The sequence below is a fragment of the Poeciliopsis prolifica genome, unplaced genomic scaffold, assembly GCF_027474105.1.
Source record: "Poeciliopsis prolifica strain line A6 unplaced genomic scaffold, Auburn_PproV2 SCAFFOLD002, whole genome shotgun sequence".
In the NCBI taxonomy this organism is placed as follows: domain Eukaryota; kingdom Metazoa; phylum Chordata; class Actinopteri; order Cyprinodontiformes; family Poeciliidae; genus Poeciliopsis; species Poeciliopsis prolifica.
In genome coordinates this window covers 23,339,082-23,366,679 of record NW_026562377.1, presented here as the reverse complement: position 1 = coordinate 23,366,679, position 27,598 = coordinate 23,339,082, and the positions used below count along the sequence as shown (strand labels likewise).

Genomic DNA, 27,598 nt, shown 5'->3' with positions numbered 1-27,598 from the left:
TAGTTTTATCACTCTGACAGTAGATGGAAACGGACACTAGAGGTCAGCATCAAATATGCAAACTGCGGCAGAGCGTGCCGTAGGTGGAGTGAGAAGGAGGCAGTCACCTGGATGAGGTCCTGCCTCTCCTTCTCGCCTGTGGTGATTGACTTCTTGATGCTGCGCAGCTCGTTGAAGATGGCCTGAGCCTCGTCCAACTTGTAGTTCGTCTGACTGCGGGACATCTTCCTATCGATCCTGAATGAAAAAACAAAGAGGAGCTCTTAAGCCTTCTTTTGATTCACTTCCAGTATGTCTGAGTAGATGTAGCTTAGATTTGGACATTTTAATGATCAGAGTAATTTTAATATGAATAAATACAAAAAGTTATTTTCAAATTATTAAAACCAACCTGGCCCCATGTCAAAACAGGAATCCCTCCCACTAAACCTGACCTCACATCCATCTGTGTCAACTGCCAAACATTTTGCAGTGACCCGTATGTTTTTGTTTTGTTATCCCTGTGGAGAAATCTGGCCAAATCTTTGCAGAGTTGTTTTAGCTCAGCTGTATTGAGGAGTTTAAAGTTGCATGAAGCTGCAACATGCAACTTTTAGAAATAATTTTTATTTTTTACACATTTGTTAAAACCGTCATGACGTCATGGTAGGATAACCTGAGCGAGAGAATCTGTGAAAAACCCAAGTGCCTCTGCCTTCTCCATGAAGCCCTACTGCCATCTGCAGAAATGCACAGTTGGGGCAGTTGGAAATGCTGTGACCTTTTGTATTTCTGAGGTCATGTCATCAGGCTGGTTCTGATTGAGATTTCTAGATTCTACAGGTCTTGTTCAGAAGTGGATGATAAAGGTGAAATGCACCTAAAATATAGTAAATTACAAGTCATTAACTTGACCTGGTTATGTAGAATAATATAATTGCATAAAAACATCATTTCAAAGCAATTTGTGTTTCATCTTGTGAAACTTGACAAAGAAAAGCAAAAACAAAAGGAATCTGTAAGGGAGAAAGAATCTCTGTGGGAGGTTTCGCTCATCAATAACGCAACAGTTTATTTTTAGGTTTTGGGCCGTTTCAGTCATGAGACACCGGACGTGAGATTCTGCTTTCAGATGTTCTTCCAGGCTTTCCCAGGTTTAGTAAGGGAAATATGATTTAGAGCCAGCTCATTCACAAGGCGCCAACAGGAAATTAATAAGTCCGATCACTGAAAGGCTCCTCATGTGTTCACACACTGCACCTTTTTGCAATAGCCTCATTATACTTATTTTTATGCAAGTGGCCAACAATGTAGAAATCAAGTTAACTCAAAATAAATCTGAAAAGTGTGGCAGTCATTCTTCATATTAAGCGGGTACTCCCCCAAACTTCTGAACTCAAATATGACAAAAATCACACAATACACCAAATAAAGAGCTTTCTGATTGAGGATATGCTTCCACTATTTAAATAGTCTGATTTAGTAATCGATCAATCATTAACTGCACAGATTTGGATTAATTACTACTTTGATTATGTCTATTTCACCAAATGGCATTTTTTTTAGTATTCAAAGAACATTACATTTTGCATTCAAGATAAAAACCTTGAATATATTCTATAGTTTTAGGTTCACCCATTTCAGATTAACAAAGGAAATGCTGCAAAAAGGATTGAGTTATTTGCACTTTTAAATGAATTTCTAATGCATAAAAAAGGCTTAAGTGGTTAAATAAAACATCTGCAGAATGTGCCTTTTTTTTAAAATAAATCAAATTAATTGATTACTAAAATAATGGTTGTTGCATAGGGGTGGAGTTGGGGGGCGTGGTGTGGTTAGCTCTCCTTCCACAGCAGGTTCTGTCCATCCTGACCCAGAAACAGGCTCTGCTTTGTCTCTCCTCTCCAACCCTCTGGTGGAGCCTGCGAGGTTCAAACTTATGTCCCCGGAACGAAAACAAAAAAAATGTAAAAACTACTGCTCGGTGCCAATAGGCTCGCACTTCCTTCAGTCTGCCGAGGCGCGACAACAATCCACCAAGATGTCGGCTGGACAAGCCGTGAAAGAGTTGGTGAAACTCGCAAAGATAAGGAGACACAAAGATGATAGATATGCTTAAACCCCAAGTCCTGACTTCTTTAAGGGTCGTAGTAAAGATCAGCATTGAGTGGGTTTGGTTTAGAGGGTGGATGTACACCAGAAGCTGTTTATCAGCTTATCCGATGTGGTGAACAATTTCCCTTATTGCTGATCACAGCTAAGATCAACCATAAAAAACAAAAACAGCCTGCAGGGTCACTCCTGTTCTGAACCCGAGCAATCCACACAGAACAATGGGACACACACAGACCAGCAAACAAACAAAGTCACAAACACGCCTATGAACATGTATACACATCACAGCCCTCAGTGTTTCTTTTTTTTGCAAGCTGTATATTCTTCCCAGCTATTCTGGGAATCACTTATCTAAGAGATAAGGAACTTCTTTGCCAGGACTCAGGAAGTGCAAAGGAATTTGCAGCCAGATATCTCTCTGTTTTTGAAAACCGCTTTAGAGGCCCCCTCCCTCCTCGCGTCTCACGCCCCACTCCCATCCCCTCCGTGGAACAACTTCCTCTCTCCAGGCTGAGCCTTGGCTCCCTGCACTCCACTGGTGCATCCTCTTCCTGAGGTGGAGTCGCCTTTTCCATCAAAAAGAGAAAAAAAAAAAAAAAAAAAAAAAAAAACTCCCTCCATTTGGCTTTTCTCAAAAGCTCTCTTTTCCCCTCTCGCTCAGCGAGGTGGAGCTTATATTCCTAACATGAAATTTGGAATGGCTCAGAAATCTTCCCAGCACACAGATAGTTTGTGTGTCAGAGTCTGGAAGCAAAACATTCAAAGAAAGAAAACAAAAGAATCAAATTCATAAATCTTATGCAAGAACCTTCCTCCTTTCAGTCATTGGAACTACTTTAAAGGGTGTTTTAGATGTTAAAGGGCCACTGTAAACCGTAAACTGTAACCATTTGGATAAGAAGAAGAGGAGACAGAAACGGGGATGAAGCTGAACTTTGTAGACGAGACCAAACAGAGGGAATAAAAGAGGGAAGAGGCCGCTGGGTGGGGAGCAGCCGGGCCGAGAGTAGGAAGGAGAAGGTTGGCCGTGGGAGGAAGGGTGGACCGGGAACGAACACACACACACACACAGAAGCAGAGAAACACTCACTCCTGCAGGGTCTCCACTCCCATTTCTTTATACTGCAGCTCCTGCTTCACCTGGGCCAGCTCCTGCTTCAGTCTGGACAGCTGCGGACACAAGCAAGCGCCGGGTTACCATGGTGAACAATGGACTCCTCTCACCGCCACGGACAAAAACTGTCAAATCATGACTACTGGCACGGAGGAATGCTCGACTGTTTGTACAGAGGTGCACACACACACACACCGAGACCTTCTCTCTTGACGAGGTTTTGGACTGAAGCGTGGAAACCTTGACACCAATCAGCGGCGGCTGACAAACGTGCCGCGGCTTTAAAAGTCTTGAAATTCAATCAGATTAATAAAATTATTTAGCTCCGCTCAGCATCGCAAGAGAAACTCAACATACAAACTGAGATAGAACAAACTTAGAAGTGCTTTTCCAATCAAGTTCTCACTAAAACCAGGAAGAGAGAAATCAATCCAGTTCTACAGTCCTTGCTCAGAGAACAGGCAGTAAAACACATTTGTTGTAGCTTATAAATCACTGAACAGTTTAGCACCATCATGCATTAAAGGTCCTCTGTTCTTTCAACCTTCCAGAACTCTGAGGTCTTCTGGTTCTGCTCTGCATCTCCAGAACCAAACACAGAAAAGCATCAATCAGCTTCTATCCACTAATCTGGAACAAACTTCCAGAAAACTGAAAGACTGCCAGAACACTGACTTGCTTAAATCAAGACTAAAATCCATGTACAAATTGAGTTTGATTCATAGTAACAGGAACTTTGATCAGCACATTTGATGCAACCCTGAAGACTGGAATCAGACATGACTTTCTGACTGTATTTTCTTAAGGGATGAAATTACACATTTTCCATCACCGTGTTTCTAAAAGTCATGAAACGGTAGAGAAAGTGCGACCGGAGGAATCTCCAGCTCACCACTAAAAGTTCATTTTCAGTCTAAAATGCTCAATGTGGTCAAACGGCTTCAATCCTGCCACAGGTAGGCAAAAACAACAACATGGTTAAAGTAACGCTCATTAACAAGCAGATAATGTTTCAAACTGAATTTTTTTTGTAGAATATAGAGATGCATCAATCAATCAAACTTGAAAGAAAACAAAGGAGAAGCAAGAATGCCTTTGGAATAATAATCAGGTCTCATGCAGCTTTAAATCTGAGATTTCTTCGTCAACTGGACGCGTTTTAACACGGCTCTAGTTTGCGTCAGACGGATTTACAGTGACTTTTTCTTTCCCCCCTACTCTTTTTTTTTTGCGGCATAACTCTTTGCTTTAAAATGACCCTGATCCAGGAAATACCCTGACCCGTGCTATTGATCTCAGAGTAAAGTCCAACCTTGCCCTGCGAGTCCTGGGCCTCTTCTCTGCCTGACCCTTTGATGATGACCTCACTGTCCACCCCGTTACCCCCACCCCGAGCCATGGAATCCTGTAGGGGCCACACCCTGGGGCCCCCGAAGCGCCCCTCACCACATCCCATTGTTCTCATAGATAGCAACTCACCCGCTCTCGTTTGCAGGCTATTTCCATTTTGATTTGCTCAGGGTCGTATTTCGGATTTGAAGACGAGCCGGAAAAAGCTGCAGACACAAAGGAGAGAGAAGAGAGGGTTAGTCGTCATGGCTCCTGGGACCTGAGCCCCCCTGGAAGCGTTGTGTGAGGGGGTCAGAGGGCAAACTGGGTGGAGGTGCGAAAACAAGAGGGTGGGGTGAGGAAAAAGAAAATTAGGATTTGGGAGAATTTCTATAGATTTAGATCCCCCAGCAATGAATGAGGAGTTTTCAGCAACGTATCATGTTCAGGTCACATAATTAGGTTTGCTCAGCAAAGGGTGGGCGACAGACTTAGAATTTTATTGCAATATTTTATGTTAACGATAATGTTACTTATTTCTTAGCTAACTGAATGGCTGAAGCTTACAGGTGGGCGTGTATCACATCGTTTATCACGATCAGAATGTTGATTTAAAGTTGTCACAATAAATTTTAGTCATCGATGTTCAATAAAAAAACTAAACTTTTGCCATTTTCTCTAGTTTCACGAGAGCATCAGTAAATATTAGTAGATTCAAAAGTATGATTACTGCTGCTATTTAGTGACAAAATTCCCACTTTTAAGTCACTGCTAAGAATCCAATTCCAAATGTTTTTCCACAACAATATTAGTGTTATTAGGCTATCACACCCATACAGTAACCCAAGATGCAAGTAATAAATAGGTTTTTTAATTATGGTCTTTACTGTTACAGTAAAGCCTATAAAAGTGCCATAAAGTATCACAATAAAATTGTAAATCCTTCTCGCCCACCTCTACTGTGACTGCATGGCATAACATTCAAGGCGCCACGAACACAAATGATTAGTGTTCATTAAATTGGGTCCCATTCAGGGCCCAAATTTACTAGAAGTGTGATCTACGTCATTGAATTGCCTTTTCACATTCATTGATGCTGTGGAGAAATCAGCAAAAGTAAAAAATTTATTGTGTTTTTACTTACTGAAATTGACGAATGAAATTTATTGCAACGACGGCAAGTCAAAAATGCTAAACGTTACGATAAATGCCCAATTATAAGTCCCGGTCATAGCTTGTTTACATGGGATATATTCTTTTCTCTCCCGTCTTGCATAACCTTTGACATTGGCGATCCTTACTGCTTGTGCTAGAGTGGATATCTCCAGAAAGCTTGTCCAATCGCTGCATTTCCTGCTGAGCCAGCTCCAGTCGCTGCTGCTTGATCATGTACATCTCCTTTTTGGCGTTGAGGGCCTCCTGGGCCACCACAAGGTACTCCTTCAACATGCGCTCCTGCTCCTGCCGCCATTGTGTCCGCGGGTTCTCAATCTGGGTGGTTTCTGACAATAAACAAACAAACTTGAGTCATCAGCAGTAACTGAGGTAGGATTACTGCGTTTTAAAGTCAATACCTCAAAATAATTTTTTTCTCGTGGAATTTGATCATTCAAATCAAATAATTTAATAGTGTACTAAAATGGCAAACTTTAACTGCGTCTCTTGGGCATTTATAACGAAAATATTTATAGGACCGATTATAGAAAAGAGAAGAAACATTAGCTCTGTATGCTAAAGTTTTGTTTGGCCAGAAAAAGTTCATCCAGCGTGTTTGAGGATTCTCTGACAGAGTTTCCACTGACCAGATAAACACACAAATTAGAATTATGAAGCAAATTCACTAAATGGAGACATGGCAAATTCAAAAATTAAATGGCAAAACATTTGTGCTAGGATGAGGTGGTAGAAATTTGTGCATTTCGCAAAACTGCAATGAAAACACTTTTTTGCATCACATGCAATTGAGAACCAGATGTTACTACAGCCGGAAATGACAAAGAAGATGACAGGAAGTGGTAGGATGGTGGCGTTGGACGTTTTTTAATAACTTATTGTTAAAACAAATTTACTTAGTGGAAATGCCGCAATTGAGAAACAGTTTTTTCGACATTAGTTGAACATCGACAAGGTTTTGCACACATTTGTAACGGAGACACAGCTGGTGAACAAAGCATATTTCCAGCAGCATTTCTAAAACAGACTCTGTATTGGGGTAGAGAAACTCCACTGACTTTCAGCTCCCCTCACCATCCTCTGCACAACTACAATAAGAAGTGAAGACCAAAGAGATGTACTCACTGTTTATGTGGTCAATGTAGTAAACTCCCACTTGTTGGTCGTAAACCTCTTCCCAGCCCAGCGGCAGCTCATCTCCAACACAGTCGGCAAACGTTAGCGGTTTTGTAATCCTGGAATAAACAAAGAACATTTAGCTATGACAAATATTTTACACTTTGCTTCACTTATGGCAAAAGCTGCCATTAATTTCTTTAATTTTAGAGAACAGAGAAGCATTATTCAAGCTCTTAAAAACTGAAGGAGTCCAGCATAATGATGAGCAAATCAGCAAAATATCAAAACATGCATTTTCCCACCTAATTATGCAATTTTTTTCTGTTAGCATCCTGCAGAGTTTTCTGCCTCATTTATTATGCAATTAGAGTTTCGTCAGTTAATGGAGATAAAAAATAAACAAATGTCAACATTCAACCACAGGCTGAACTCGTTTCAGCAACAATTTTACTGCTGTAGCTTAGAAAACTGTAGTAGAAGATGATCCACATTTGGCTGATTTGGGACACAAAACGTAAAGTATGCCCATTGAAAAGGCATGGGCTAGTATAATAAAATCTCAGGTAGAAATAATTCCCGACAAATATTTTACACTTTGCTTCACCTATGGCAAATCTGGGTGGTTTTGCCATTTGTGACAAAAATATTTGTCACAAATTTTTGATGTTTGTTTGTAGAGATTCAAATTGTAGTAACCTAGTGTCGCTAAATCTCAGAATACCCTACTACCAGCACTTTTCAATCATGGATGTTAATTATCGCTCGACCTTAGACTGATTAATTCAAAGAAGGGAACTGAACACCTCGGCATGAAGAATAGATGCTCATTTGGTCAGAAGAAGCAGGGAACCGTCCTCCAGAACGGGTCTGAAGTTGAATTACTGCCTGAAGTTCAGGAGGACAGGACTAAAAACGACCATCTCACCGGCCAGCACACATGAAGCCACTATGCATTTTTAGAAAAATAAACAAACAAGGCCAGAATTAGACATGAGTGGCTGAGAAATGTCTTCTGGGACAGCAAAATAAACTTTCTACAAAGCCACTGAAGCACATCAAGGAACAAACTTCATAACGAGCTAAATGTAGAGAAAAAAAAATGCATTTAGCCTTGACCAGCACTAAACTTCAACTATTTCTGTATTCAATGTTTTCACGGTGTGACAATTTGTTTTAACCTTGTATCTACCTAGTTTATCAGGGTCCCACATGATAAAACTAGTTTTTAAATTTAAGTGCTTCTAATGAGAGCTACCAGGCTAGCTTAAACAATTGAGGTTTCTAACAATGCAGCTTAGTTTATTTAATTAAAAAATTGACATTTAGATACAACATAAAACCCATTTGAACCACATTTAAGTTCCAAGTCAGAAAATGTGAGCAATATGCTGATTGTTGTGCTTATTGACGAGCTACTACTGCAAACAGAAGCTGAATGTTCTCTGCATTTATAGAGCAAAAATATAATCAAACATAATTTGAACAGCACAATGACCAACAATTGATTCAATGAGCTCAGAAGTGAAAATATTTTTTTTTTATAGATGTTCTTGTCATATCGGATTATGGGGTCAGGATTGGTGGCAAACAGGAAATCCAGAGTGTGAAGAAAATATCAAATGTTTACTGAAAGTCTATTTCAAAGGGCAAATGAAAGGCACCACATAAGCTGAGATACAGTCAGAGGCTCTCAAATTTTACATAACTAAAATCAAATCATGTTTAACTAGAAATTATGGTTTTTACCATTATTGTTTTGAGGTAAAATCAGTTTAAGCTTTTTCTATCCATTAAAATGCATGAAAACCAGGAACGCTTCCATAAAATCATTTTGAAGCTTGTTCAGAATGCCAGCTACAAAAAGAAATATTACTTCTAAATTAATCACTAAACTGCACACAACAACTAGCAGTACACGCAACATTTCCTCCAGTGAGCAGATTGGATGACCAGTAGCTGATCACCATCAATCACAGAGATCCTGGTACTCGGAGCGCGAGGCCTGGTAACTGGCAAAGTTAAACAATGAAAAACAATGACGGGACTGCAAAGCGAGAGTAGCCGAGAGATTCTGCTCTGCATTCCTCAGGAGACACACGCTTCAGGTTTCCTCTCCCAAAAACCTACTGCACTGGATCTCACTTCCGCTTTCTTTTCTGTCAACAAAATGGTTTTCAGGCACGATGCAGTCGGCGCTCAGACACATGCTGCTGATTCAAATTAGAAGAAGGCACCGTGTTAGTCAGCCGCTCTCCCTCTCAAGAAAAAAAAAAAAAAAAGACATTACGAAAGAGGGCGTACTCTCATAAAAAATGTCTGATGTTCCAATAAAAGTATCAAGGAGCGGTGCTGAATCACACTCCGATGAACGAGTTGGGCTTGTCAATAACAATCAGGGCTTCAAATTCAATGAACTGCCTTAGCATTTCACATATTTTTGGGGAATTCAACAGGTTAGGTTTGTTCTCGACATTCCAGAGATGTAATGCAGCAGTCCAGAATGTTACGACTGTGGGTTTCCTCATGTTTTCATTCATTTCCTCAAAAGCAGATGAAACAAACTCACTAAAGTTAATTAGTCGATGGCATACATCAGTAGGTCAGGGTAAGAAAACCATGCAATTGAGGAATAGCATAAAACGTATTCACACCTGGTAAAGGCTGTAACTGTTGTCACTTGACGACCACAAGCTTATGTTTCACACGGGTATTTAAGTTATAGACCAACACAAAGTACAGCAGATTTCTGACAAGATAGAAACATTTTTGTCCTCAGAAAAGCAAAGAAGAAAAGGGACAAATGTGGTTCTCTACATATTTAACAAAAAGCTGCAATATGACATGTACTGAGAAAAAAAAAAAAAAAAACATCCAGCGCAAACAATTGCCTTTAAAAGTCAACCAATTACTACATCCAGTCCACCTGTTTAGGCATACAGCCGTTCTGTACAGATCAACCAGCAGTAAGTAAAAAGCACTGGACAAAAAAATCTGAAAAGTTCCAAAAATAATTAAGTGATGGGATATTTAGACAAGACATTTCCAACTATGAATGAACAGGGACCTGGAAGGACAGATCATTCACAATAAAATATTTTAATAAGATTGTGCCAACATCTGACGGTAAAACGTGTTTAAATCACAATCTTCATTAAAAAAAATCCAGTGTACGAGTTATCCTTGAATGAACTCCTGGGGTCACATGCTTCACAACATTTGGTCCGGCTGACTGCTGCAGGTGGCTGCATTTGGACTGAACCTGAGTCTTCTCTAGCAGCAGCGACGTTTACATTCAGGTTGATGTCGTTTCAGGTTGCACCGGCATGAGGAATTGAGTTTAGTGTAAAACGAGCTGCAGCAAATGCCTTATCGCTGCTGCAAATCACATGAGAAACCTTGGCGCTTTCAAACAGAGGATGTTGGTGACAGCTGGGAGTGCTCTGTATTGTTTAGTTTTTTCAAAGTAGTGCGATGGACTGTAACGTCATGCACTTAGTTCTGCACATAAACGTTATCTGCACACATTTAGGTTTAAAACAACGACGTATTCATTCAGAGCCGGAGGCCTGAATTGACAACTTGTAGTTGACGTAACATGAAGTCAAATGTCAGGAGAAATTGGAAAGATAATGGCACACCAACAGAAACATAGCCGTCTTTAGTCACAGCGGCTCTGAAGGAGGTGCAGGGAACCGCAGCTCAAATGGCAGAATTTGTCGAAAGGACAAGAATTATTGGTGCATTTCACAAATCTGGCTTGATGGGAGATTGACAGGACCTTTCCTGGCCTTGTTGCATCGATGACTTTCTGTGTGCCATGTGACCACTGCAGCATACTTGGCATATTTTAACCAATCAATAAACAATGGTTTATTTTGGGTCAGAAAAACAAAAAGAATTGACCTTTGATCTCAGAAGATTAAAGTCAAATTCTGAGATTAAAGTCTTTAATCAGTGTCAGATTATAACAAATCTGGAGAAAATCTAACCTGAATCCATGTCTAGAGTTTCCAATCTCAGCTCAGAAAATGTTTATATTATTTCTCCAAGACATTGCATTAAAAATAGTTCTTTCTACAATAATTCACTGAAGTTGGAGCAACCCCTATTTGATTAAACGATAATCAGAAGATTACAAAAAGAGCAAAGAAAAGACTGCATGTCATAACTCCATGACAGACAACCGGTGGCATGACGGCGGTGGGTTAAAAGGAGCTGCACAAATGGAGTTTGGAGACAAAGCAAACAAGGCCACGCTCCTTACCTGCTGTGAAAGGCAAACAAGTGTCCCGACACCAACGGCTCTTTAAATGGACAAGACGCAATCAGACACCATGAGAAATACTTTAGCTTGGATGTTTTACACACATACAGAGGTAAAAAACAAAAACAAAATAAAAAAACAGGAGTTTCAAATGAAGGAGTTGCTCTATTCTGAGTAAAAACATAGAGAGAAAAAAAAAAAGACTTCAAGGATAAAGAGGAAAGTTCAGAAGACGCATGGGGATGTGGGAAGCTACGTGACGTCAGCGAGAGTTTAATCCCAAACTGCCCTCTGACTCGGTGACAGAGACAAAGACAGTGAAAGGGGAAAATAAATAATAAAAATGTGCTCCGCTCACAGCTCTGACTCTCTGAATGTTTGGTTTGTTACGCAGTCTTGTGACAGCGCCGTCTGTGTTCCAACTCATGTCTTGGGAGAGAGTCTAACCGCTGCCGAGCGGTCTCTTAAAGAGACGGGTGCACAGCGGGACAGAGCGGGATGGGGGCGTAGTGATGACACCCGTTTAATGAGCGGGTGTCAGCCGATTCTTATGAAAAGTTTACGAAAATATTTTTAGAGATTAACCTCAGTCTGTGTCTGGGAGAGAAATCCTTGAGTCATTCTCCTGTCAGGCTGGCACGGTGACCCGGACTAAACCTGGGAGTGCTGACAGTGTGAAACGGCCAACGCCAAATTAACTTGCCTTTGGCTTTTAGGGCTATAAAAGGCTTTTCATAATAACTATATTTATACGCCGTCATTATAAAAGGCAGCTGCAGGATTAGCGCAACTAAATAGTGAGCGTCAGAAGGGGAGTATTAAGGAAGGTTCTTGCCCTGCTGGCTGCGTGAGTCATTAGGAGACGATGCTTATAGAAATATCCCACATCTTAATGGTCCATATTTAAAGATGGCCTTTAAAGCAGTTTAAGATGTAATGCAGCGCCACATTAATGGCCCTGAGCGGTTTCCAGAGGATGATCACAGACCATTTCCCAAAATTCATTCAGGCTTTTTGAAGTTTATAATTTTCTAGTTTTTTGCTTTGGTTGAAATATTGGGTATAAATGACAACATGTCTAATTATTATTAGCCTCTAGAACTGCTGCAGCAGCAAACTGAGCAGACATGATAGAAGACAGACTGGCTACCCTCCACTCTCTTTGCTCATCGTCTTTTATTTTTAGCTCCTAGAGTGCAAAAAAAAAAAGTTTCATTTAGTGTCTTCCAGTGCTGCGTAGATATTCTTGTATTCTGTTTTTTTTTTTTAAGTCTGTTCAGTTTTTGACCCATTACATCACAGTATTGGCTGTGGAACTGCTGAACAAGGTCATGGACTTCCAGTTTACTAACTTTGCAAATCTGCCATTTTTATTCAGTTATTTCAGATTTATTCATTGTGATATGCAGTGTAGAGGCCACTTTAAGTCTGTAAAAAAAATGTAATTTATCAACAGTGAAAAACATAAATACAAGTCAGAGCTCAGATTACCGTCTTTAACCTGGTTAATCCATTTGGTGACGTTCATTTGCCTGCAGCATACAATTTTCTGCTGGAAAGCAGCCCATCATTTACAAACTATAGTCCTGCTATTTATGAAGGATCATTTATTAACTGGCCTGTTTGACACATCAACAAACTACATCTACTGCTAACTCCCAAATCAATCAACTCCCCCTCTCGTCACACCTCAGAAACTTTCAAACAGGAGTCGATCAAACACCAATATATATTGGACGATTGGCAAAAAAAATAAAAAAGATTTTAAAAATTGTGTTTTCATGTCATTTATAAATATTTAAAACTAAAAGCAACTGTTATTCCTACTGCTGGTAAAATGTAAAATATTTTGGAGCATATAGACTTAAAAGGATTTGAAAATGTGAGAAAAAGTAAAGTCACCAAGCAGCCTTTAAAATATTTTAAAACAAAACTAATCAATATTATTACATTGATTACATTACACTGATGCATCGTGAAATGTTTTTCCAATCATATCACTGAGTCCGACAACAAAGAAGGAAATGCTTTTTCAGCCAGCTGGGTAGCAGTGCACAGGAAAATGCAAAGCCAAATAACTTTATGCTCACTGGTGAACTGTAGGAACAACATTTTTGGAGATTCCCCATCGATTGTGGAGGCAAATAATCACTAGAATGTTAACTACATTGAAATTACAGATAAATATACTTGCCTTCCAAATTTACACACCATTTAAAGAAAACGTTTTTTGCGCCGTTTCAAAAAGTTAGAAACGGATGTTTTTATTTTCGATGCTTTTCACATTGATCATCATCATCATTTCTTTGGTCACAGAAGACAGAAAGTGAGGCAGTCATCTAAAGACGGAGGAAAAGCAGAACATGAAAACGACAAGCATGTTCAGCTGTGAGGGACAAGGTGCGCTGGGGTCGGCTCGTGTCTCAGATAAACATATTTGGTTGTCAGAGACATTTGCTAATTCTAGAATAATCAGCCATTTTGGGTCGTCCCAGAGGATATTTCTATCTCCACAGCCCCCTTCCCTTCAGCCCCCTGCCTGGCGACGCGCTGCTGCGTGGGAAAGGCATGTGAAACTGGAGTCTTGAGCGGCCGATGAAGTTGGGTCGTCCCCAACAGCGAGTCGTTGCACCTGGGCAGCAACAGAAATTCTTCAAAGCGAACATCAGATCTCCCAGAAGAAGGAACAAATATTAGACTTTCGTCACAAGACATAAATGAAATGTTTCCGTTACTTTGGCTCTGTAGGATATCGGTATCAAGGTACATCGAAGGTGTAAAATGTCAATTAGGTTTCACAGTTTTTCCTCAGGAAAAACCTCCAACGACAACATGACCACAATCATCATCTTCACAAAATGGAGTAGCGTCGGATTTTGGCGGTCAGAGGATTTTTCTTTTGTCTTTGGTGAAAGATCACAAGCAATTCCTCCTGCTAGCGCTAGACTCCCAAGTTTGTTTTGGTTGCATTTACCCAGAATACCCTGCGCTATAATCCACTTCCTGCTTTCAGAGTGATCTCTGGTCTGCTTGCATCTGCAATCGAACAGAGACCTCAGTTTTTTGGGGAACCAGAATTAGCTTTGTTGGTCCACATCAGAGTTTGACTGAGCATTCAAACTTCCTGAAAAGAACCAGACTTTCTGGGAAAATAAACTAGAGTTGGATAAAAGCAGACTAAACAGAGCCGGTGTGAACGAACCCTTAGTGTCTCGTAAAGCTGCAATTCAAACACGAGAAAGCGCTGTATCGCTGAAAATTTTTATTTGATTTGTTTCACGTTGGTCCTCCCTTGTAGATTTATATTTGAGTATTTTATGGGCATATTAATTTGTTCTTAAGTCAAAGAGATAAATCACTATGATCTCACAAAAATTTATGAAATTATTCTATGCTGCAAACAGGAACGTCTCCATTTCCAAGCCTGAACGGTATTCCTCCTCCAAATGTTTTAATATAAAGTTGCCTTAAAGCTCAATGACACAGTTTTGAAGGTGGGGTTTAAATTTGTGCATCTTCGTGACATGCATTCTACAAATATTATTGTAATTCATGTCAGCCACAGCAGAGAGCCTATTACGGTGCATTCCTGAAGTCAAAATCATAAACTCATCCAACCATCAAAACCTTTTCGTTGTCCCATCGTCGTCCTAAACAAGCTGCTAAACTCGACAAATAACAGCTAAGGAAATAAGCGGGCTTAACCTCTGTATGATTATGACCAAGAACAGCAGCGAATGCTACAACGGACGTCCCAGACAACACGATCGCATCAAATTCTGTGCATTTTTTCCTTCTACCCTGAATGTCACCTGCTTTGATTCCCACAGCGCGACACAGACGATCAGAAACAAAAGGGCCACATGTGTCGCCGGCCTGAAAATTCCTGCCAGAGTTAAAAAAGAAACGTGGAAAACAACTTTGGGAGGAATGTCATTTATGTCCAGTCTCTCTGGCGCTGCATTTCAGAACAAGCAGCTGACACACGCGCTTCTCCCATTAAATGTTGAATCTTATAGAAATAGGTCTCTATAAGTAGACCGAGATGTCCCGTCTCTGTGCACATTTAGACGGTGTCTGGACACATGGACGGGAGCGGACCAGGCAGCGCTGACTCGACCGCGACCAAAGTAAAGCAGCTTGGCTGTCAGGGATGAAGGGTTTGACCCCAGTGAACAGAGACGACACTCAAATACCAGCAGAATAATGACCTGCGACACCCTCCGTCATGCAATCCATATATTCAAACTCTTCGTTTTTAATTCTTGATTACTGACAAAAGTTAAGTCAGCCTGCAGTGTAATCCTGTCACATGGCATGACAGCAAGTCCACCCTGCTAACAGTTAGCTTAGCACCAACAAACGGAAATAAATGGATAAAACTTAACTGAGGTCATGGCTGCCATTTTGGATTCTGGCCAAAATTAATTTTTTTTTCCTGATGGACCATCTCTCTCACACACACACACACACACACACACACACACACACACACACACACACACAACACACACACACACACACACACACACACACACACACACACACACACACACACACACACACACACACACACCATCTGTGTTCATAATGTGAAAATATTGAGATGGCAACATTAGACACATTTTCCTCACTGCTCTCTTGCTGTGCCTCCAACACTGTTATCTTTACAACTATTTGTAAAGGGATTAGAATAAAATACAGTTAAGACTCACTGCAACAGGCTGGATATTAGTCTACCATGCAAACTGCAACACAAAACATCGGGAATCCAACAACTATTACTTTACGGTCTTTAGCGATATTAATATTGTGATGACACATTTCTGATTACTTACAAATTTTGCTGGATGATAAACTGTCCCAGTGATTATTGCAATAAAGTGCAATATTGAGACAGTTTAAGCAGTACATCACCCTCTCTAACTCTTAATGGAACTGGAAGCTATTTTAAATATCCAAAATAAAAACCGTAAACAACTGGAACCAATTGGATTATCAAGTCTCTGTAAACAAGATAAACAGAATGGAAATAATTGCGCTCATTTTATTTCATCGTGCGATTAACTGATCATTTGCTTATTGCGACAGGCTTAGTTCCATGCAGCATGTTTGTAAAGCAGCAGACGGAGAGGACGGCCTGACTAAATATGCTGATCTCTGCGGGTCATGCTCCCAGAGCCATTTAAAACATAAAACCTATACTTTTCTGTGCAGTTAGCATATTTACCTGAAAGACACTCCTCAGCTTGTGTTTATTCTAAACGTAACGTACATAACCCTTTTCACATGGAATATTTAGAAATCTTTTTACCAAATGCTGATTTCCTTGCCAGTGTTAATTGTTGCTTTTCCTACTTTAAAGAAAAGAAACTGCATCACGTTTTATTTTAAATTTTTAAGCAAGTCCCATAACAATTTACTCCAGTTCATCATACTGCGAGAACTTCACATCTCCCCCACTGCCTGTCGACTACATGCTTTTTTTTTAACCCCCCTTTTTGAATGAGAATTGTGCAGATGTGTGGACAGGAGAGGGAAAAAACACAATGGTGCCCCCTGAGCACGAGGTTAGTCCACTGACTCTGGCATGTCCTGTTTAGGTAGTGTTCTTCACAACGTACACACAGGGAAAGAACACACACTGCTGCTGATGATGATGGCGATGATGAGGATGAAAGGGTAAAGAGGCAAACAGATGAATGCTGAGCAGAAGTTAAGCAATTGATGGTCAACTTTATAGCAGTAAAGGAATCTGTGGTAGGCAGCCAGGAAGTGGGACATCAAAGGGGCGTCAGCTGGAGGAAAGAGGTCCAGAACAAGAAGTGGGTTGACACTTATTGCCGGCTCACTTCAGACACACAGTTGATGTTCAGCAACAGCCAAAGACAAAAAAAAGAAATCATAATGAAAACACTGGGGAAAGCAAAATAACAGCGGGGTTCAGCGCATGTGAATAACCTTTCAGTGCTGGAAACACAGCTCACCCTTTCCAGAATAATTGAATTTGGTGTGCTTTGTGACCAAGCATAAAGGCCTCCCTTTGCTGAGCGGCAGGCCGACCATGACTGTTGCATAACAGAGCTAATAAAGGAGGCCTGCGGGCCCCGGGATGAGAGGAGGGAGACATATGGGAACTGCCTCTGTCCTGCTGCTTTGTCTGGGGGCACTTACCCCTCTGGAGCATAAGTGTAGGCATGCCGAGCATAACACTCATTCCACAGCAACAAAAAAAGCTCCACAGAAGTGCCTGGGTTATCTGCAGGAGATGGCTGGGCGATGCTAGAGGCGTCCATCATTCGTAGAGATGTGGACATCCCTGATGCTGAAGGCAAAGCGAGTGTGTCTGGGTATACCGCAGGTATCTGTTCACACTTCCATCCACATTTTCACTGCATGTCGCCACCTAACCTGAAGCAGGTTCATCTGAACAAGCCTGAACTCTGGCTGGTCTAATGCAGCTCCATTACAGCACATCACAATCATCTCTGGCAATTATGATTGCGATGACTGGCTCTTGTGTTTCAGCAATGAGACGATGATCCGCCGCCTTTCTTTGTGGCCTGGCCGAGCCCGGAGCTAGAGCACTCTGAACGGCCCCGGCGTCCAGATGGGAGACGGTGGATCCCAGCAGCCGGAGAGCGCCGTCTGAATCGGCCGCTCACAATACTGAGAAACTCACAGGAAAATCTGAAATTGAGTTTACTCAAAAACAACATGCTACCACGTTACAATGGTGTAGATGAACTACTTCAAAAAAAGGCCTGAAGAGGCTTTTTTTATGTGATCCTTACAGTCACCCAAGAACACTAGACCCATCACTTCTTGCTTCATCAGTTTTGGTCATAGCTGATGCTTTGGAGGAACAGATGGTCATTTAAAGTCATTTCCCATAACCTGATCATACCCACTACAGGCCTGGGCTCACAACTGGCATCAAGGAACATCTTGATTTACCATATTTCCAAACTATAAAGGTCTTTTTGCGGTCCAGGGCCAGTTGGCCCTCATTTGATTACACACACGCAGCACTTGTGTGTAGTTCAAGTGATCAAAGACAAGAATAAATTCTATATCAATTAGATTATAATATCTAATGGTATGGACAATAAATCAATATATTGAGATAGTTAAGTGATCAATAGATAATGCGCCTGACAGTATATCCAGTAATTCCACTGAACTCCAATCCAGAACTCCACAGCATTCTGGGAGAAGTAGGAAGAGGTCAGCAGCCGTAAGCAAGGTTAATGTATCAACTAACTCGTTCTCTGGTTACGTAGCAACATGCAATTACTTGCGCAGCAGCAGTTTCAGGTTTTACCTCATAACTACTCAAAAACAAAGATGGCGTGTAGTGAAAACTGGATAAAACAAGAAAGGTCACACCACCACGTCGGCAATAATTTGGATATTTAGACTAATAATCATCTATTCTGACTCATATGCCGTGATGTACATCTTCAGCCATATTGTTCAGCAGGAATAACTATTCACTCATGTTAAAATCGTTTACTTTGATATTTCTGAGGAAATACAGTGAAACTGTTTTCTTAGTGGTACAAAGAGAATCTCACACCTGATCAGTGTAATTTTGCATGTTTTTGGACCGCTTTCAAAAGGAAAAACAAACCGGGAGACCAAGCTTTGATAAGCCAGACTCACACACAAAACTATTAGGTCCGTTTCATCTTAATAGGAGACTTCATGCCATCTTTAAAGACTCTAATGACATCATAACAACATGTTATCTCATCTAAAGAGTGATAAATCACCAACAACAGTGAGCAAGCAGATGATGTATGCTCTCTTAATTAGCTTTAAATAGATGAGCTGTCAAACTAGGCTTTTAAGTCTAAGTAACGCTTGAGTAGCTTTCAAAGTGAAGGAGAAAAAAAACATTAGGTCAAAGCCTAACAACTTTTTGATCTGATCCACGTCAGGCAGTCAGATTTAGTAGCAGGTAAAGAGAACTTTATAGGAAAGGCCGTTTCAGGTGGCGACAGAAGACATTCCTCTGCTTAGAAGGCCAATAAATCATCGAGCAGCACCAGAACAAATGCAGGAAACATTCCTTTAGTCATGCAAACCTACAAACTCCTCCCGACAGACGCTCACTACTGGAAGGTGTTGTGAAACGCAGATGAACCCTGTGCAACAATGCTTCATCAAAAAGCAGGGAGGAGTGGGGGGGGGCTTCAAGAAAGTCTGGGTTTTCTTATCTAGATTACATCCAGCTACAGGGTTCACCCTCCTGCTGGAGGGAGAGATCAGAAATGTTGAGCATTTCTTCACTCAAGTCCTCCGTTGCTCATTGCAACAGGTAAGAGTTCAGTTTGCTTCCACTTTTCTTATGCCCTTTAAACGTGCCCTGCAATGGCCTGTAATCTCCTGAGAATTTGAGAATTTAAAGTTTCCTTTTGCCAGCAAAACTGTAGATTCGTGTCGCTTCCTTCTTACTGCTCCAAACTATCTCTAATTACAATGAAGTTAAATTTATTTTTCAGGGATTTTATGCAAACACAAAGCAGCACAGAGGAAGGAAAAATAATTTACAGAAATTTCTACAAATAAAAACCTGAAATGTTTGGCGTGCATTTGTATTCATGGTTTCCCCCAACACTGATGCTCCCAAATAAAACCCATTAATACATAACGCATTAATCTGAGAAGCAGCTAAGGCGGGGTAGGAGAGCATGTTGGCAGGACGACCATTAAAAATCTGTCACTCAAAAAAAAAAAAAACCATTAACCAATTTTAAAAAGAAAAAAATACTGGAGATTACAAGCATTTGGACCAAAAAGTTAATTTGCAAATAAATTTCAACTGTTTAATGTCAAAAACTAGTTCTATAGAAGGATGTATACTCTGGAAATATTCAAAGTTAAGTTTAATCAATAAAAGTATTAAAAGATATGCAACTGTTTTAAATATGGGCATATGAGCAGCTCCATAAGGAGCTGCATGAGCACTTAGGTTACATACTTTCTCTTTTCTCTTTTTAATTTGTTCCCCTATTGAGTTTATTACTTTTTACAATTCAAGCATGAAGAGAACATGACTGCACATACTATAGAAAACAAAACAAACGTTTGCTTCTTATTGTTATATTAGCATTTGGTGCTAAATCAAATGGCTTTTATTCTTTTTAAAAGGATTTACCCTGCTTTTTATCTGGCTCTACATACATAGTATTGAGAGGTCACACCAGGTTTATTTTGCACTGAACGTGGATTTTCTAACAGCGCAACATTTCTGAAACCTTTGGTCCATTTCTGAGACAGCATGTTTACTCGTTTTCCTGACATTACGACTCCCCTAGATGAAAATATTTTACACTGCTCACAGATTGCTTACGCCATTGTTTCAATTTGTAAAAAAAAAATCTTTTTTTTTGCGGGGGGGGGGGGTCTGAAGGGAGAAAAAATAAATAAAAAAAAGTGTACCAGGAACAGAATGAAGCCTCACCCTGTGTGGCATTTTCCAAGAACAACCTTCGGGTATAATGGATTGGGTGTAAAGTGAGTGAAAAAGCAGCCAGAGTTTGAATAAGAACAGAACAATCTATGAAAATATCAATTAGAACCACTTAAATGTCTACAAGTAAACACATTGAACCCAATATGTTCCCCATTATCAGACTCTGCGCCTTCCAGGATTCAAATGAGCCGCAAAGACAAGACTCGTCTCTAGCCGTACGAAAAAGGGCTGCTTTGATCCATTTCCACCTTTCCCTTACATTACAGTAGAGGTAAAGTACTCGCAATAATTCCCAGTGATCTCGTAAATCTGCTTTAACCCGTTTCTGGGCTGGTGAAATCCAAGTCCCCACAAAAGCACATCCTTGCAGCTTTCCCACTGGCCCAACTAGCATTCTTCACATATTTCCACCAAGGTTTCTGGGAGTTGGAGTCTCAAGCTCACCACTCCACTACTACTGCTGCTGCTGCTGCTGCTGCTGCTGCATTCCTTAACCCCAGTCACAAACACAATCACGTCCACTTTGACATAAACAAGCAGACTTTTTAGGCCGTTCTTGACGCGCCGCTCAACTGAAGGAGGTGTCTGTGTGAGAGGGAGAGCTGCAAAACAATGGTTCTCTGTTGAGATTCCTCAGCCAGGAATGTTTCAGGTCACAGAAAGTCATCAAGTCAACGAGTGTACTGATGAGTTCAGGTGATTGGAGTCTCAAGCATGAGGCTCAGGACTGGAGCATTGGGTGACCAGACAGACTGGGAGACTACTGGTTCAACAGGGAGGTTGCTGGTCTGGTGACACCAAACTTCTCTGAAACAACAAACTGGAAAGACTGAGGCTGCTGCCCCAGCTCCCTGTCAAAACACTGTCAGACTTGGTGTGTATGGAGGGACACATTAAAGTGACCAGCATGGTGCATTGATACGATGGGCGTTGCACAAACACACACAAACACACACCCCTGTTTCAGGAGGCCACAACTCCTGCTAAAACTCAGCTGATCAGAGGTTTCCAGCTAATTAAGCCACATCGAGCTGGAATCTGACTAAAAGGAAAGAAGAATGATCACAGTCACACACACGGGGTCTACATCTGGGGGGAATATCCCGTTTCCAGGCAGCTCTCCATGTGCGCACACACTTTATAAAGTTAACTTGTTGAATCAACATACCTCCGAGTGTGTGTGTATGAGCCCACCACCCCCAGGCCTCCAGCCTACCTACCTATCTCTGGGGTCAATCCACGAAGTTTGCCGGGTGTTGTGGTCGATATAAAACACTCTCCCGTCGTAGTCCCGGGCTTCCTCCCAGCCCGGGGGCAGAGGCAGCTCCTTGCTCTCCCTCCGCTTCCCGCCGCTGACCCACGGCATAGCGTCGACACGGTGAGTCGGGCAGAAGCCCCACTGCCCTGCTTTTTTTTTTTTTTTTTTTTTTTAATACCCCCGAAAACCAGAAAGCCGTCGGTCTTCACTGCATTACAAAGCGACTCCTCCACCTCGACGCGCTGGGGAAAGGAAACACGACAGCAGCGACTTTCCACCGAGGTTCTCCGCTGAAAAGGTCCCGCGGGAGGAACATCCACTTTCTTCCGCTACTGCCCCCCTAGAAACGGTCCGGCGGCGTTCTCGCGGTCCTCCATGTTCGCCTCTCCACCATATTTCATTCCTTCGCGTCTGTCCATATTTGGTGGCGGATTTGCATAAACGCTCGGACGTACGGCTGAGCGAGTCCCTCCATCCAATGGGGGAGCTGCGGGAATCAGCCCCTCATTAGGGCTAATTACTACCACCCGGACACTCTAAAGTGTCGCGCCACTTCAGTTTCATCACCACAGCGCTGGAAGACACCAACAACAAGAATAGTTAAGTAACAAAAGAACGTCAAGGAAGTTAAAGAAAAACTTTTCACCTATTTATTAGTAGGACATTTTAGCTTGACTTAAAAATCAGGCTTTTTTTTTTTTTTTTTTTTAGAACTAAGCTAAAACAGTAAATATATTTAATGTAACAACGAGGAAAAACTTTGATTTAAACACACGGACTCCTCCCACTGAGTTTGCTGCTGTGATTGCGGTGGCGGCGGTACATCAGCGCCATCTGGTGCCTCCTATCCAAATAGCATCTTAATGCAGGAAATCGGTTTCTCTGCTATGCTGGTAAAAAAAAAAAAAGCATTCAGTTTATTCCAGTAATTTAATTCAAATTAAGTTCTTTGCAGACACCGATGAAATTCATTTCACACTCAGTGACATATTTCAAGCGAGAAATGCAAAATTCAGTTTCTCAGAAAACTAAAAAAATAACAGAAAAGAAAAACGTAAGGTCAAACAGGATTTTACACTTCTCTGACAGTTTTGGAAAAAAATAAATACAATAGATACAAAAAAAGAGATGTAAAAAAATCTCTGTATTAAAATGTTCAGAGAAGCAGAATGTGGTTTGAACAGGTGTCGGTCAGTGTTTATTTAACTGAAATAAACACTTGAAATGCATCCGTCGGTGGGTGAAGCCTCCATAAATTGCAATAGTTAACAAAAATGGCTGAGCTGAATTCCAGCAATAAATTCACGTATCCATCTGATTGTATTTGTTCGGTTCCTGCATACCTTAAATATAGAAACAGAAAAATCAAACCCGAACACATTCCAATGTGGCTCCCTCTGTATGTTTTAGTCTGGTTTTCGAGTGTATTTGGCTTTTACTGAAGTGGAACAGAAGAAATCCCTCGTGTTTGTCGCCCTCATGTGGCCTAATGAATGAACTGCGGCGCTGCGTCACGTTAACAAGTATGCTACAGCAACAACAAACAAAGTAATTTAATAGGAAGGGAAATTAACAAAGAGGGGGGAGTTTGCCTCCTCTTTCTTTCTTTCTTTTTTTTTTTTTACTTCAAACAGTATGGGAAGTTTCTTCTGTAGTTGTCCCTCTCACACTGTTTGAATACAAAGAGAAGCTTCCTTTTTCGCTTCCACCAGGAGATTGATTTGGTATTGTTCTGTCCGAGTCTTTGTCCGGACATCAGAACTCTCAGCTGGGGATTTTATTGCTTTTTTGTTTGCGGTCCGAACAATGTTCTTAAGAACGGGAAAAATTTTCTCACATCTCGGCTTTGATCTGCAGCCTCCTACGATTGTTTCCCACATGCTCTGCTGTGTTCGTAAGATACGAGACAATAAGCTGCTCTGTTGTTTCACATTCAGTCACATGCAGCCCGAATCTAAAAGCAGTTAGCCCAAACTGATGAACACGACAGAATTTGCAACCCAGTTCTGTTGCTCTTGCACTATATTGATTCTTGAACGTACGGAAGCCTGTTTATCTACGTTTCTCTCTCATTCTGTGCCATTTTGCATCCCTTGGTTCCATTTTACGGAGTTTTACATCAGGAAATAGTTGCTTCTTACATGTACAGAACAAACTGCTTGGCTGTCTGTCTTCTGGCATTGACATATCTCAGGATAAAACACACAGGATGCAAAAACAGACATGAAAGAAGTCTCTTTTTTTTCTGCCGTAACATAGATTGGTATCTTGTCCACGTCTAATGACCTCTCCTGTGGCTTGCAACTTTGGGAAATGCTTGACAGTGGCTTCATCTAAACAAAGCCATCTCTGCCTCTGCTCCTGCTGCCCATTGGCATGGTGGCGGTATAACAAAGGGGGAGGTCCAAACAAGCCCCCTCTCCTTCCTGCATCAGAAGATGTGTGCTCCTCTGAGTGGAAAGTGTTTGTGAACAAGTGCCGAGCCCTGAGCCATTGCAGTCAGCTCTAATTACCAGGCGCTTTGAGCAGCCTCCACCCCGACCGGACTCTGAGAGGCCTCTCCATCCCAGGCGCAGCCGGCGAAGGGGAACTCTCATGGATCTCTTGAACGTGGAGGCCGGAGAGGCAAGGAGACGCATGGACTCACCTGCTTGCGTGTTGGAACTGCTGGGGCTGCTGGTCTACGTCGGGGCATGGCTCTGCGCTCTGGGCAGCACCATCCTGCCGCAGTGGCTGACCATGTCCACCTCTCTGCTGCCCACTGAGAGCTACGACTTGGGACTGTGGGAGACCTGCGTGGTCCAGGACATCGGAGGCATGGAGTGCAGGTCTTACGGCAGCCTGCTGGGCCTTTCCAGCGACCTCAAACTGGCCAGGATCTTGATGTGCACCGCCCTCACCGTGGGCTTGCTGGGAATCGTGGTCTCCGTACCCGGACTCCACCTGATCAACAGCTGCAAAGACTATGAAGGCCACCGAACCAAGAGGACTCTGACCGTCACCGGAGGGGTGCTGGGGATGATGTCCGGGGTGCTCTGTTTGGTCCCCGTGTCCTACGTCGCCCATTTGGCGGTGATGCATTTCTTTGACGAGAAGGTTCCCGAGGTGGTGCCTCGGTGGGAGTTCGGAGACGCCCTGTTCTGCGGCTGGGCAGCGGGGTTCCTCCTCGTGGTGGCCGGGCTGATCATGGTGACCTCCGCCTGGTGCTCCCAGGTGGAGCACCACCCTGCGCCACAGAGGAGGTGCCACGCCAAGAGAGACCGTGACCAAAGAAAACGCTCTGAGTACGTTTAACGAACGGAACCGCACGATCACCCGTAGAGCTGCACTTCAAACTGCTTTGCACCAATGATGTCAATAATTTTTATATATTAAATGCAAGATAATATGTAATAGCTGATCCAGCCAAAAAACACAAACAGGCTTTAGTTTGTAATGTTTTAGCTCTTTCAAACACTCACAAGCACAATCAGACGTCGCATTGCAAGATGACCTGCTGTGATTAGTACAAGAGAATTTTTTTGTAAAGGGAGGTTTTAGTATTATGGGATGGCTTTCATATTTCACTTTCAAAATGAAAAATAAACTATTAAAGGCTTTTACTAGGCTTTCTGTTAATGTCTGTTATTCTTAATCCTGAAGCTCACAACGTTTCTTAGAAACACATTTTCTGAGTCCGCTCTGGTTTTCTGGTGAAGTGCATCGTCTGATACAGATCAGGTCTAAAGGTTCTGCTCGTGTATAAAATCCTGGCAAAAAAAAGAAAACATAAAAAAAAAAACATAGATAAATTTGCCTTTCTTTCATTTTGTGTTGTGACCTGGACATTTTATTGTGCATTTGAAACCTCTTTTTGCATAAGCTTTGTTGTGCTAATATATTTTTGGCTTATTTATTTTTTTCTCCATTTACTTTTGCATGCCTTTCAAACTAAAATAAGCAATTTGCAGCACTTTTTAAAAAATAATCTAACATTGAAATGTAATAATTCCCACAGAGAATGAAAAGAAAATTCACTTGTGGTGTTTTTTTGTTGTTTTGTTTTTTGAGAGAGAGAAACTGTGAAAAGTTAAAGTTTAATAATGATATTCATTAAAAAAAGAGATAAAAATGTAGATGCACTAGCATCTTCAAAAGGGTTTTTTTTGCGCTCCCAAACAGATTCCTTCTGTTTTTGTTGCTCATTTCTACATCATACTCATTATTAACTTACTTTCCCAAACTATTGGGGATCTTTTCGTTGTTTTTTTTTTTTTTCTTTTACCATTTTTGCCCAGTCTATTTTTCCTGTTGCTGAGTCATGAACACTAACAGGATCCAGGCTAGAGGAAGGTCTGCAGAGCTGTTGATGTTGCTCTCCATGACTTGTCGATGATTTCTGGTGTGATTTTGATCGGTCGGTCGCTGCCGTTCCAAGTCTTCCCCATTTGCCGCTGACTCTTTTTCTCATCTGTCCTTGAATTTCCTTACACCACAACATCAAGTATTGCGTTTTGCGGCCGTTTAGCCTGCTTCACGTTTATTATCAGACACGCTTTAAGTGTTTTCCTTCATTACTCGGATCTGGCGGTCGACAGATCTGGGTGTGTCTGGCAAACCTTAAGCAACAAGCTTAGTAATTGGAGCTAATTCGTGATTTAACATGAAAACAATATATTCCCAAAACACGTTAAACCATTTGGAATTTTGTGTTCAGTCAGGTTTCCTTTGTCTGTAATTAAAATGAGGTTGAAGATCTGAAGCATATAGTAGTGATAAAAAACAAGGCAAAAACAGAACATACAATAAATACAAAGCAAAGGAACCACCAAGGGGTTAATTTTGTGTTGGTAAAATGCTGAAAGACCCGAGGCTTTGTGCAGGAGTGTCTTGGTTTGTGGCCTGTTATGTCAGAGGTTTAGGCCCCGGCCAAACCACAGCCACCCTCAGACGACTGGCCCGGCCCGGACCGGCCCGGCCCGGTCAGCAGGGGGGCCGCAGGGACTAAAAACAGCCATCAGGTGTGTCTGCGGCGGTGGAAACACAGCTTGAGGCTAATTCCATCAGATTTCCTGGTCACTCACAGAGCTAAGCTGTGTTTAATGAATACTTTAATGGTCGAAGAATGTAGCACACGTTGACATAATTACACAAATTTGCCAGGGGTCAGAGTGTGTCACCGCCCGCATGGCTTCGCAAGCACACAGGTACAGCGGTGCATAACGCGTCGAACGCTGCGGAAAACCTTTTCCTTTATATCAGTTGTGCTTTCTGAGGAGCGAGCTCTTCCGGAATGAAGTTAATAAGAGATAATGACGTTGTCACACGAGCAAGTCTCCCGAGGGGCTCCGAGACGGGACCGGCTCTAACCTGCTGACGGTGGTTCTGCTGAGACTCCCAGAGCCGGAGGGCTTGGAGCAGAAAGAGAGAGAGAGAACGTCTGCACTGCAAAAACACACAATCTAACAAAGTGTTTTTGGCCCAGGTTCAAGTTCAAAATATCCTAACATGCTTGAAGTCAATAATTTCTGAACATTGGTGAAAAAGTACAAGATGTAAGTTAAATAATCTGTCTGTGGAACAAGCACGGGCAGATTATATTTTGCATATTCTGGAATTATTGATTTAAAATAAGCATCCAACTCTTGCTTTAAAGTCTAAAAATATTTTAATTTCAGTGTTTACCATAACATGTTTTCCAATTTGTTATCTTTTTATTCATTTACGTATTCCTGACAAGCATGAGTTAGAAAAAAAAATTCTGTCAATTGTAAACATTTAGCAGGA

General features: G+C 41.6%; 2 protein-coding genes across 3 annotated transcripts in view; one reads left to right on the top strand and one right to left on the bottom strand.

Annotated features, from left to right (window-relative positions):
- The window catches only part of wwc3 (WWC family member 3), a 36,795-nt gene extending 14,383 nt beyond the window's left edge, over positions 1–22,412 (bottom strand). Inside the window, exons 1-6 of one of the 2 annotated variants that reach the window (XM_055048476.1) lie at positions 21,795–22,412; positions 6,836–6,945; positions 5,839–6,039; positions 4,688–4,764; positions 3,185–3,264; positions 108–237 (exon numbers count right to left, since the gene is read on the bottom strand). In XM_055048476.1, the coding sequence (XP_054904451.1) occupies positions 108–237; positions 3,185–3,264; positions 4,688–4,764; positions 5,839–6,039; positions 6,836–6,945; positions 21,795–21,940 (744 nt within the window). In that variant the 5' untranslated portion in view covers positions 21,941–22,412. The remainder of the gene's footprint in view (positions 1–107; positions 238–3,184; positions 3,265–4,687; positions 4,765–5,838; positions 6,040–6,835; positions 6,946–21,794) is intronic. The other variant, XM_055048466.1, reaches the window with a different exon arrangement.
- Positions 22,413–24,012: 1,600 nt separating this feature from the next.
- Positions 24,013–25,379, top strand: LOC129376076 (putative claudin-24). The gene has a single exon (XM_055055514.1). The coding sequence runs from the start codon at positions 24,428–24,430 to the stop codon at positions 25,124–25,126; it is 699 nt and encodes a 232-aa protein (XP_054911489.1). The 5' UTR covers positions 24,013–24,427; the 3' UTR covers positions 25,127–25,379.
- Positions 25,380–27,598: the final 2,219 nt, after the last annotated feature.